Genomic DNA, 12,960 nt, shown 5'->3' on the forward strand with positions numbered 1-12,960 from the left:
TATAAGGCGCACTTAAAAGCCTTTAATTTTCTCAAAAAACTACAGTGCGCCTTATAGTCCAGTGCGCCTTATATATGGATCATTCATTGACATTGACATTCCCTTTAGCACAGCTCCATCTGTTGGACGCATAAGCGTCTATTATGTGCGCCTTATAGTCAGGTGCGCCTTATATATGAAAACAGTTTGAAAATAGACCATTCATTGACAGTGCGCCTTATAGTCAGGTGCGCCTTATAGTCCAGAAAATACTGTATATATCTGTAGTGTGAATGAGGCATAATGCTTATTTTATGGTTAAAGACATTTGTGTAGTTTTGCTTACAATAAGATTCAGTTTGGGGTTATGGGTTAGATATTTGGGGGATAGGTGGCGTTGGAGCTAAGCCTGATTTGGTTGTGCGCCGGTGTCGCGCACCAAAAATAGCAGACCAAAAGAATTCTAAAAATTACAATGACATTCATAAAAAAATCACTTTCTTAACTCATTGATTGCCAAGGCCTGAGTTTCCCGAATTATTCCCAATGTCTCAGCCTGCAGAGGCCTGAGTTTCCCTGAATTTAGATTAATTCGATTTGATTAAAAACAATCCAATCGGATCGCCGATCTGCAGGGCTTAAGTGCCCCAAAGATAGTGCTTCCGTTTTGGGACCAGAAGCGGAACCGGATCTGCATTTTTTGGGGGCGGAACAACATCTCTGTGTGAACACTTCCTGCTTCGTTTACTTCCTTGTTACACTACACTGCTCCAACGATTTTTAATTATGAATATGAAGATAGTGCATGCAACCTCATTGGAACGTCCTGTTTACTGGTGCTATAGATCCAGCGAGAGTGTGTTTACTGGTGCTAGAGTCCCGCGAGAGTGTGTTGCTGGGACAGATAAAGGGCGATAATAAAGTTGATTTTCTCCTTTTTTGTGTCGCTGAAAAAAGCCACTTTAGTATGACAATGTTGTTAATATTATGTGGCTCGTGATGAACGGGTCCAATATTTAGTTCAGTGACCATGGAGCAAAATAATAGTTCAGAAGCTGTGTTCACGTTAGCTCTCTCATTGTAAATGAATAGACTCCAAACATGCTTCCGCCTCCTAAAAAGGTATCCACCTACGTCACGCAGAAACGAGAAGTACGGGTCTGTTCCGCCCTCTTGGACTGCTCCTAGCTCAGCAACGCTAGCATGGATGTTGTGTGTTGGTATGTGCATGCGTGTGAACAACAGTATCATAAATCGTCATGTGAAACTATGCCTCTGTTTTAGGTGCACCTGCAACCAAGGTTACCTTGGTAATGGGAAGGTCTGCTATGGCAACATCATGCAGAGGCTGAATGAACTCAACACGGAGCCCGGTGGACAGTGGACCTCTCAGCTCAGCAGTGCCATCACACTCTTTAGTAGGATCCTTTAATACTTTATACTGTATATACACTATATTGTCTCTGTTGGGCATATCCATATTTCATCTTTTTATGTTTTGTTTTTGTAAATGAATGCCCTATGAGTAATTATTGCTATGAAGTGTCAAGTCTCCACATCTCTTCAGCTCTTTAATAAACAGAAATTACATTTCCAGATGGGTTGCCAATTTCAGCCAATCAGGAGTAATTACCCATTTACCAGCTTAAAATGTGTTCACTTCCAATTTCACTTGTTAATCCTGTATCCTGTGTGAGTTCTCTCCCCTGATTGGATAAAAAAAATAAACCTTCCTAAAAAAATATTTTCTGTTTAGTATTAGACATAGTATTAAACATAATTTTTGTTTAGGTCTTTAAAAGAGCTGGAGAAGACTCCTGTTATTGAACAAACACTATACATTACTATACTATCAGAATATAGAGCTATTTAACACTTTCTTTTAACAAAAAACGCTGCTTCTCAACTTTTGAGTCCGGGGACCCCCAGGGATCCTTGAGGAGTTAAAGGTCTGTAACTCTGAGACCAAACAAATGGAACCATATAGACGGGTCCATTTGGTTGCATTTGTACAGTCTCTGAGTTAAATCAACACAGAGGATTTCATAGTGTAGATTGGGGTCCAAGAGATTTAATAAAATGTTTTACTAAATGGGTAGCCGTGGCTTGTTAATAATGCACGTCACACTGGGGGTTCTTGACATTCAAAAGGCTGAGAAGAGAATGACTGCTTCAAACCACCACTTCCATGTCTTTAATGTTTGTTTCTCTTAAAGATGTTCTGTCGTGGCCGCTGACCAATTTGGGTCCCTTCACCGTTTTCGTCCCAATCAACAAGGGCTTCCGTGGAACCTCGGTGAGTGAATCCACAGAGAGTTATGCATAATCTATTAGAACTGTTGACATATTTGAGGCTAGCTTGTAAGTATTCCACAGGTTTTTCAACATCACTCGCTTCTCTTGATAGATTCATTTGACGGGAGAGTGTTTTTTGCAGGTCGTTCAGTCCAAGTGTATCAAAAAAGCAACTGGGTTAAGGCAGCTAAAGCTTGTGTATGGCTGCTCGAAGGTGACGGAAGTCGGGGGGACGGAGATACACCTAAACCTAACCTTAACCTTAACCCTAACCATAACCTCAGTAAAACTAACGCTGGTGAATGCTAACCTGGTGAAAGCTAACCTGCCGACGCTGGTGAATGCTAACCTGGTGAAATGCTAACCTGCCGACGCTGGTGAATGCAAACCTGGTGAATGTTAAACTGGTCGGACCAACGGTGCTTAACCCAGTTGCTTTTTTGATAAACTCAGACTTAAAGACCTGCAAAAAATACTCTCCCTTCATTTGACAGCGCTATCATTACTGTCCTTAAAGAGTTACAGGACTGTGCAAATGGAACAAAATGGACCCATATTTTACACTCTGAATTAGGATTTTATTGTATAGATTGCGGCGCCAGAGATGGAAAATTGTATGGAGGTCCAAGGTCGAATGCATATCAAACCGAGGGTCCTTGAAATTAAAACATTTGGAAACCACTATGCTACCCTATGGGTCCTGGGTCCCCTGTTGAAAAAGAATCCTGCTTTCGAGGTTAGGTTGAAGATTTTTGTTTTTTACAACAAGGGTTCATATTTTAGATAGTCATTAGAGAAAAGAAAAGATGAGTATTAAATGTTTTCATTTACTTCTTTCTATCGTTTTAGTGATTTGAACAATTTTGATCTAAATATGTCTTTTTAGACACAATAAGCCCATTCCCAAGATGCACCGCAATCTTTCATGGGCAGATGTGACTCATGGGGGCTGGTGTAAATAGTAACAAAGAAATTGCCGTCTTATTGTGTCTAAAAATACATATTTAACCCCACCCACTGAAATCAAAATACAAAAATCGCTAAAACAATAGAAAGCTGCACATGAAAACATTTTAACACTCATATTTTCTTTTCTCTAATTGCAATCTAAAATTTGAACCCTTGTTGTAAAAAAACAAAGTTGTCCTTTAATCCTCACTGTTTCAGCTGAAGACTCTAATGGCTGATTCGTCCAAAGCAAAGTACTTGTGCAAGCTGCACCTTGTTGCCGGGGAGATGGCCTTTGACACTCTGAAAACCGTGGACGTTTACTACACCTTAACTGGCAAGGCTGGCGAGGCAGACACCACAGACGGGGTGAGTCTAACTCTGTCATAATAACCCATCACTCTGAGAGGATTGTCCCCACCAAGGATGATAACTATAGTAAGGGGAACATAAGAAAATCTGCGAAGTAAATCGTTACCAAGAAATTTCTTCACCAATGTGTTTCTAAAGGTGTGTAATAATATGTACTAAAAGGTTGAAATTCAACTCCCGGGGGAAACCTCATAAAAAAAATGATTCGTGTTTGTGTCCCATTAACTTTACTATACAGGAAAAACGACACAAAATAAATCTGTTTTAAGTAGCATGTGAGGGGTCAAACTAGGGGTTTTTCATGATGCTGAATCCATTGCAAGCATTTGTTTTGCACGAAAAACATTCCATGGGTGACAAATGGCCCCCACAAAACGGTGAAAAGTGATGATTCATTACTAAACCATCGTTTTGTGGGTCCAATTTTAGCCCAAGGAATGTTTTTCGTGCAAAACAAATGCTTGCAATGGATTCAGCATCATGAAAAACCCCTAGTTTGACCCCTCACATGCTACTTAAAGCAGATTTATTTTTTGTATTTTTATCCTGTATAGTAAATTAATGGGACACAAACACGAATCATTTTTTTTTCATGAGGTTTCCCCCGGGAGTTGAATTTCAACTCCTTTAGTACATATTATTATACACCTTTAGAAACACATTGGTGAAGATATTTCTTGGTAACGATTTACTTCGCAGATTGGTCAAATATCTTATAAAATCCCCTTACTACTAGGACAATAACCTCTAATCCAGCCATTCCCAACCTGTGGTCCGGGGGCCCACTGGTGGGCCGTGAGGATATTGCACTTGGCAAAGATTGAGGGGTGGCATAGCTGAATGGTTAGGGAGCCCGCCTGGGGAACCAGAGGCCCTGGTTGTCCCTGGTTCGATTCCAGGCCTGGCCAGCAATGTGGATTTCACATGTGCTCATGCACTCCTTGTGGGCAGCGAATCAGCTGGGTTGGGCTGAAAATACTTCATTTCCCCCTCGGGAGAAAGTAGGTAACTATTATATTATTATTAACACATTCCCCGCCATTTAACAATACCTTCGTACTCTCCCCTGCCTCTGTCTCCATAGACTTCCATGTAATTCATAGTGCACAGATCATGCACACCCATGCCTAGATAATGCACCACGTGTCTGCACATTGCTCACAGCTTTCAAACAAAAAAATCCGAATGGAAATCCGTTCAGGCATTCATGAGATAGCAGCCATTATGTTTTCCTAAAATGTAAACAAAGATGGCTGCCATGTTTGAAAGATGGGGTTGCTATGGGGGTTAAACATGCAATTTCGCGATTGCTATCATGCCTACTAAAGTTTTTGGGGTCCAAAAATGTTTTTGAAAAAAAACATTTTTAAAAAATTTTATTTTTTTTTTCTTCTCGGGATTATCGGGCCTGGCGGGGAAAGACATTGAAATAATCTCGGGACTATCGGGCCTGGCATGCAATGAGTTAAAACAAGATTTTAATGGTAATATAACATTGAATATATTTTAAAAAAACATGTTCATAGTATTTTTTCTTTAAATCCTAATGCGTATTCAATGTGATATGAACTTAAACCTTCTAGACCAGTGGTTCTCTATAGGTTCCTTTATGGGGGTCTAAATTGACCCATACAAGTCTGTAACTCTGACAGTGTACAAATGGAACCAAATGAACCCTGACGGGTCCATTTGGTTCCATTTGTACACTGGCAGAGTTAAGGAAAGACCTTTTAAATGTAAAAGTTTGAGAACCACTGGTGTAGAGTTTCTGTCTACACCAAATCTCTTCACCCAAAATAGCTGATCTAAGAGCTTGTAGATGGGCTATTTTGGGCTAATATTCCCCCCAGAGTATGGATGCTGGGGTTCAAATGGTTAATGTGTATTACGCTAGTTCCATTGATCCAAGCCGGAACAGAATTGATTGATTGATCATTAAAATAAACATGCTCTGAAAATGCACATCAACAATCTGCCCTGGGCTGATAAATGTGTGTGGAGCGGGAGGAGCACTAGGGATGGGACGATAAGCGATATTATCGTTTATCGTGATAAAAAACATTCTCGATAATCGTATCGTGGAGGTAAAATTTATCGTGATATCGTCCAAAAAATAGCCGATCTACAAGCTCACAACGCGACGCGTTGTGAGCTTGTAGATCAGCTATTTTTTGGCAAATGTTCCGCCCTAGGATAAGGGATTTTGATTATCGCGATAATATCGTAAATCGCGATTTCTTTTAAATCGCGACATTTTCATGTCGTCCCATCCCTACTGCTCACTGGCAGGTGAGTCAGGAGTCAACAGTAGTTGTCACTGCCTCAGAAAATAAAAATGTTTGTGGGCAAGAATGTATTGGCATAATGAATCATAATCAACTGCTCCAGAAAAGGCTGGCAGCCACTGATCTATGGGCATGTAGGGAAGAGCCACGAGTCCTTTGCATGTGCGTCTGGCATAACACTGATAGGAATCACTGAGGCCCTGCAGGTTCAGTCGGTGACATGAGGTGACATGAGGCATGGACTTCACACCTTCGCCATGTCAGCACTTCAAACACCCCCCCACCCCCACCCCCCCAGCACTGTCAGCGTGATGGGGGTCTACTGTGTTGTTACCAGCATGTGTCCTCTAGTGAGGCCCTGCTTTACTTCAACTACTGGTGTGTGTTTGTGTGTGCGTGCGTGCGTCCGTGTGTGTGTGTGTGTGTGTGTGTGCGTTCGCGTTTGTGTGTGTGTGCGTGTGCGCGCGTGTCCTAAGATAGCCTCAGTTTCCTTTCTGTCACTCTCTTCCTCTCCGCTGACCCCCTGTACTTCCTACGAGGGAGCGCAAGTCAACATAATATCTCGGGGGATGTTTGAATTGATGGCCCTTTACAGCCCTCTTCCCTTTCTGAAAGACAAGCTGCCTGGTGTGATTTCAAAAGTGCAGGCGTCTGTCAGCCTCTGGTAGCACACACACACACACACACACACACACACACACACACACACACACGTACCCATGACTGCCTGGTAGGGATGGGACAATATACGCAACATTATCGTTTATTGTGATAAAAAAAAACACTCACGATAATCGTATCGTGGAGATTTAATTTATCGTTGATATGGTCCTCCGTCATGCACTGGGATCAATTCACCTTTTATTTGCCGAGCTGCATATCCAGTACCACTTAAAGGACAACTCCGCCCTAAATCCCTTCTAGGCTCATTTTCCTACTTATATTGATCCTAAAAGACTGTCCATGGGGTCTATTAGGCAGAAATTCCCCTGTTGTCCAGTATCCCCAAGAGAACCCAGCAGCTCTCATAGCATAGAGTGGAGCCTATAAGCCTATCACTTTTACACTATTTGTTGTGGTCAAAAGTGTTTTTATTTTTCATGAATGTGGTACTAGTTGTCATTACAAACACATCCATGTCATCGCTGTCCCACACAAGCCATCGCACTCTGCTAAACAGATGTTATGCTTTTATGTGTTTTGCCAAGTCCCGGAAAAGATGCCCTGTGATTGGCCAGTGCAGTCACTTTGATTGGCACTTGTGCCGAATGCTCACCCCAAAACATTATTTATGAGATTATGGTGGCTTGTGTGGGACAACCAAGGCATGGATGTGTTTGTAATGACAACTAGTAACACATTCATGAAAAAGAAAATCCCTTTTGAACACAACAAATAAGTGTAAAAGCAATAGGCTTATAAGCTCCACTCTATGCTGTGACAGCTGCTGTGTTCTGCTGGGGAAACTGGACAACAGGGGCATTTCTGCCTAATAGACCCCATGGACAGTATTTTTGGATCAATATAAGTAGGAAAATGAGCCTAGAAGTGATTTAGGGCGGAGTTGTCCTTAAACCCTCTATAATTGGTAAAAGGTACTTTTAATATACATACTTGATACAGTCTTTTTTCACTCTCTATCAAATGTCTTTGCCAAAAAATAGCCGATCTACAAGCTCACAACGCGTCACGTTGTGACGCGTTGTGACGCGTTGTGAGCTTGTAGATCGGCTATTTTTTGGCAAATGTTCCACCCTAGGATAATGGATTTTGATTATCGCGATAATATCATAAATCGCGATTTCTTTTGTCACAATAATCGTGATATGACATTTTCATATCCCTACTGCCTGGGACCCTATTTCAGGCATGCCATTTGTCCCCAGAGCCATGCTATGTGCCAATGTACAAGCATAGACAGTAGTCCACACAGTCAATGCATGCACATTATTTCGCACATCTTATATTTGTGTTATTGTTATGCTTTGTTGATGAACTGAATACATACCGTAGGACATGCTTTTTTTTACACTTCCCCACATTTACAGTATATGGAATTATGGACAAGAGTGATTTATTTTTGAGCGGTGGTCACACCGTCTCCATAGCATGGTCGTGTGTATCCGTCCGTGTATGCGCGTGTGTCTCTGTATGTAGCCTGAGTACCGCTGGGTGACCAGAGAGGTGCTGTTGAGCAGCCTTGAAATGTACACGCACGCACGCACGCACGCACGCACGCACGCACGCACGCACGCACACACTCACACACACACACAGCCTTGAAATTAATGGACACCACCACTCAGTTCACACTGGTGTGATTTTTGCTTTCTTTACAGGATACGTCCACGAGAATTCGCATCCATGGCAGCAGGAAGAGGGGTGGGATTGTCCAGTCGGATGTCATTGCGTCAAACGGGATGATCCACATCATCAATAAGCTGATGGACAGTGTCTCACCTACGGTGGAGAGCAACAAAGAGGTACAGAGTAGGGTTATTACCCATTTAGAACGGTTACACATTATTGTGTATCATTATTTCATGCTTTAACTATTGAAAAATAGCAGATATACAAGCTCACAGCGAGCTTGTATATCTGCTATTTTTGAAAAATCGTGAAAATTAGAATTTTGACCCGATTCTTTTAGTGTCTTTTGAATCCTTCTAAGGTTTTTTTGAAAAACCCTATGTTTCTATATCAGCAATCTGGCCAGCCATCGTCAAAGAAAAGGTCCTTTTCACTTAACTGGAGCTCAGTTAGTCTGCTCTTGAGAGACTACTATGTCAGCGGTTCTCAAACCTTTTCATGTGAAGGACCCCCAAAATGATATTTATTTGTCCACGGACCCCCATCTCAAAATATTTAGTTCCAGGGACCCCCCAGAAGCAAAATTTGAGTTACAAACGTTTGCTTTAAAAATACATATATTCAAAGATTTGCACACATTTTCATGACTTTTTCAAACATAGCAGATCTACAAGCTCACAGCGCGGCACTCGGTGCCGCGCTGTGAGCTTGTATATCTGTTATTTTTCACTGGTTAAAGCATTCAATAATTCTAGGCCTATTATAGGACCACTTCAGCCATTCTCAACCTATCACTAATGCTCATTTTAATATGGTAAAAATCGACTTGATCTGTGTCTCAGAGGAGGGCTGTGCAGTTCAGAAACCGGTAGGCAGGTATGGCAATTTCAAACAGGATTTTTATTTATTTATTAATGCGACACCAATTGATTCTAGTATAGCATGCTAACTTTCCAGGAAGAGAAAGTGTGCAGCTTCTATTAGCTTGGATTCCCCATTGATGATGTCACTGGTCAGCGGGTTTCTGAACTGTCCACCTCCGACACAGATAGACAAAGATGGTACCATATTATAATGAGCATTAGTGATGACCAATTATACGAATATAGGTTGAAAATGGCAAACGAAATAACAAGATTCGGATAAAAAAAGGTTAAACTGAAATAAAACAAAAAATTAAGACGATAGTAAATGAAATGGTATTGTGTGTTTACAAAACAAACTAAAATCAAAGATAGTCCTTAGTTTTAGTCTTTGTAATTTTTTCATGCATAAGCCTAATTGTTTTGGGTATATGACATTTGATATTTCAATATTTCTTTTTAGCAGTGCCTTGTGTTTTTCTTTTCTTCTCAGGAAAACCTGATGAAGATTGTGTCTGACAACGGAAAGTTTTCCCAGTTCAAAACTCTTTTAGAGGTATGCAAGTTTTATGAGCCACAGTTCATTAATAGATGCAATTTTTTTTCTTATCCTTGGGTCTGTGCAGAAAGCTTAACAAGCTTGCATTCAGCGTTATTAAACTAAATTACATTGGTTTGCGAGACAGGGTTGGGTGTGTACAATATGTGAGATAGGCTCATGTTGCCAGACAATACAGCTAGAGATCTCTAGCCTTTTGATACATCTGGTGAACTTAAAAAAAGGTTGTTACTAGAACGGTGGCAAGAAGGATGCTAACAAATCCACGCCCTCTGCATGGAAACCTATATCAACACTAATCATAACATTTTCAGAGAAGATATTAAATGTAGAGCGAAAACAGAAAAGACCTGAGGGACCCTGGCCTGGACCAGTGTTTCTTAAACTTTTACATTTCAAGGTCTCTCCTCCCCTTCAGAGTTACAGACTTGGAATCCCCGGAATCCATTTGCTCTGGTCAACCATACAGTATAGGGTTTTAAATGGTTTCAGACCACTCAGTTGGCACAGTATAAGTGAACAGCATCAAGTCCAACAAAGAACGTATACGCAACTGTATGCCTTACATACACTATGAAACAGTTTGTATACGACGCTCCCTTGCTTTGCAGAAAGCCAACCTGGCATCTGTGATGGATCTGCCAGGTCCCTACACTGTCTTCGCCCCAACCAATGCCGCCTTTGACGCTATGAAGGATGGACATCTGCAGTACCTGAGCTCGGCTGAGGTGAGACACAGTTACACACGCATGCACGCACGCGCACGCCGCACACACACACACACACACACACACACACACACACACACACACACACACACACACACACACACACACACACACACACACACACACACACACACACCACACTGTACACTCTGTGATGATGTGCTCGTCTCTGACACCTGTCTTCAGGGCTCCAGAAAACTGGTGGAACTCCTCAGGAATCACATAGTGCCCTCCACCGCAGTGAGTATTTAAACCCCTTAAACCCTCTAGTCTAAGAGAACCGGGCTTACGCTGTAAGTATCAACTGTACGTGGAGCTATCTACAAGCTCTGTGGCGCATTGTGGCGCGTTGTGAGCTTGTAGAGCTGTTATGTTTGGCTGATATTTCTCCCAGAATGTGGATGCTGGGGTTCAAGTTGTTAAGCCCATAAAAAACACAGAGGCCAACTGGGTGCTCACAGGAGGAAAAGTGTATTAAAGGTTCTTCTAGGATCAGCGGGAATGTAGACCTAAAAAGGAAGAGGTGGTCCGAAAAAAAATGTGGAGGAGAGGAAGTAAAGTTAAGACAGTTTTTATTCTATACAAATTGCCAACATGTTTCAACCAGTTATGGCCTTTGCATACAGGGTCCGATTTTCTGCGCGGAAAAAATGTACCATATTGTCCGACTCCGAATGTGGACAAATTCAGACCCTGTGTGCATGAGGTCATAGAGACACCATGTGTTCATTTATTGCCTGGTTTTTATACATGCAAGCTGACCGTAAAGTAATCAGTAACCATGTGTCTCATCTCCTGATGTCCTGTTGTGTATTCGAAGCTGGAGGTCTACAACATCGCATCAAGCCCCCGAGTTGTCACCATGGCCAACCAGGTTCTGTTGTTTAACGTGACCAAAAACGTGAGTATACACGTTTCAAAACTGTTTTCAAGAGATAAAAAACATCACAGTTGTTTTATAGTCTGTCTCACATTCCCTGCAAAGGGTTTTGCCAAACCTCTATCTAAGACATTTCAGCCATTTAAAAAAATATATATATTTTTTGGAAAAAAATAAGCTCTCAGAAGATGTCCATTGCCCCCTTGCAGTTGCAATATAATCAACCCCAAGAAAAATCAATTTTTAGATTAACACACACAAACAATTACAGCATGTGGATGGCGGCCATTTTGGCGGCCATTTTGAAGAAGGTGTGCAGAAAGCTGATTACATGAATTAATTTTTTATAATTTTTTATCAGCATCACAGGCAGCCCAGAGAGCAGTGAACACATTGCTGTCTCATATATTAGTGAACAGTGCCCCCCAGTGGCCATGTTTTTGGCAGGCAACAGCTGGGTACCCAAATATAAAAACGTTTTTGGCAGCAAATGAGTTAACATGTCCTTTGCATGTACCTACGTGTGTTTGTGCGCACGCACGCATTCACACAAAACCACAGGGTCAGATTCAAGTCAACGGAATGTCGGTTCTGGAGGCGGACGTGGAGGCCATGAACGGACGTCTCTATTCGCTGGACGGCGTGCTGACTCCGCCCTCCATTGAGCCGGTGCTTCCGCAAAGGTGTGACATCACAGAGAACAAGATCATCAAGGTGAGCTTTGTGCACGTACGGTAGTACAGCATAGCATGTAACTTTGCCCTGCGTTTACCTAAAACCATAAATATTAAAGATTGTACCCATCATTTCCCTCTATGCCAGCAGTCATCATCAGCCACTTTAGTAGTGTGGTGGTGTTTACCTGCTCAAACATATTTCCCTCTCGCTGTATTTTTGGTGTTTTCTTGGTAGCCCCAAAAAAACGTCCGTCCCTGTCTTCCAAAACAAACGGTGAAAACACCAAAATACAGCGAGAGGGAAATGTGTTTCAGCAGGTAAACTGGTGACTGTTGGTATACTTGTATAGAGGGAAATGATGGGTTAAAATGTGTATTTGTTACACACTATGCCTTTAACTATTGTCTGTGTTTTTGCGGTGTGTCTGTGTGCTAATTTCAACGGAGAGGACAACCAGTTGTGCCTTCCCTTAGATCAATGGTTCTCCCCACCCATCTCCCCCTTAATGAGGTGGTGCCATAGTTTTCTACTTTTTCGGTTGTATATGTGTCCATGGAGTTCACTTTCTGTACACCTTTTTTGAAGAAAATCTTCCTCCAAGTATAATCATAATACCTGTTGTCATGTTGTAGGGGGAAAGAATCATGGCACCCTGTCTTTAACACAGCAGTGTTAAGTGGTCAGATGGGTGGGCCACGTGAATTTTCAGAGCATGATTATTGTAATGATCAATCAGTCGATTGCATGCCGGCTTGGATCAATGGAACCAACGTAGCATACTTTAAGTTCTTGGTATTGCTATGAAAACACAATGTTATATTTTCATTCAAAGAGTTTGTGTTTTTCCTATTAGTTGGGGGCCCACTTCACTTGGAATACCCTCGTGGCCCATCAGTGGGCCCCGGCCCTCATATTTGGAATCACTGCGTCAGATATATATGTGATCATTTCACCTGTCTTGTATTGTACAATAAATGCTTTCACAACAAGTAAATATGTTGTCACAATCATCCACATTTAAGAATCTCTCTCTCTCTCTCTCTCTCTCTTTCTTTTCTTTCTT

At 41.7% G+C, this 12,960-nt stretch overlaps 1 protein-coding gene across 1 annotated transcript in view; it reads left to right on the plus strand.

Annotated features, from left to right (window-relative positions):
- The window catches only part of stab2 (stabilin 2), a 92,559-nt gene that overhangs the window by 20,162 nt on the left and 59,437 nt on the right, over positions 1–12,960 (plus strand). Inside the window, exons 10-18 of the mRNA XM_080754212.1 lie at positions 1,264–1,397; positions 2,196–2,275; positions 3,442–3,591; positions 8,219–8,362; positions 9,546–9,608; positions 10,223–10,339; positions 10,526–10,579; positions 11,160–11,240; positions 11,781–11,933. Coding sequence (XP_080610338.1) covers positions 1,264–1,397; positions 2,196–2,275; positions 3,442–3,591; positions 8,219–8,362; positions 9,546–9,608; positions 10,223–10,339; positions 10,526–10,579; positions 11,160–11,240; positions 11,781–11,933 — 976 coding nt within the window. The remainder of the gene's footprint in view (positions 1–1,263; positions 1,398–2,195; positions 2,276–3,441; positions 3,592–8,218; positions 8,363–9,545; positions 9,609–10,222; positions 10,340–10,525; positions 10,580–11,159; positions 11,241–11,780; positions 11,934–12,960) is intronic.

This window comes from Nannobrachium achirus, assembly GCF_963921795.1.
Source record: "Nannobrachium achirus genome assembly, chromosome: 23".
Lineage (NCBI taxonomy): Eukaryota > Metazoa > Chordata > Actinopteri > Myctophiformes > Myctophidae > Nannobrachium > Nannobrachium achirus.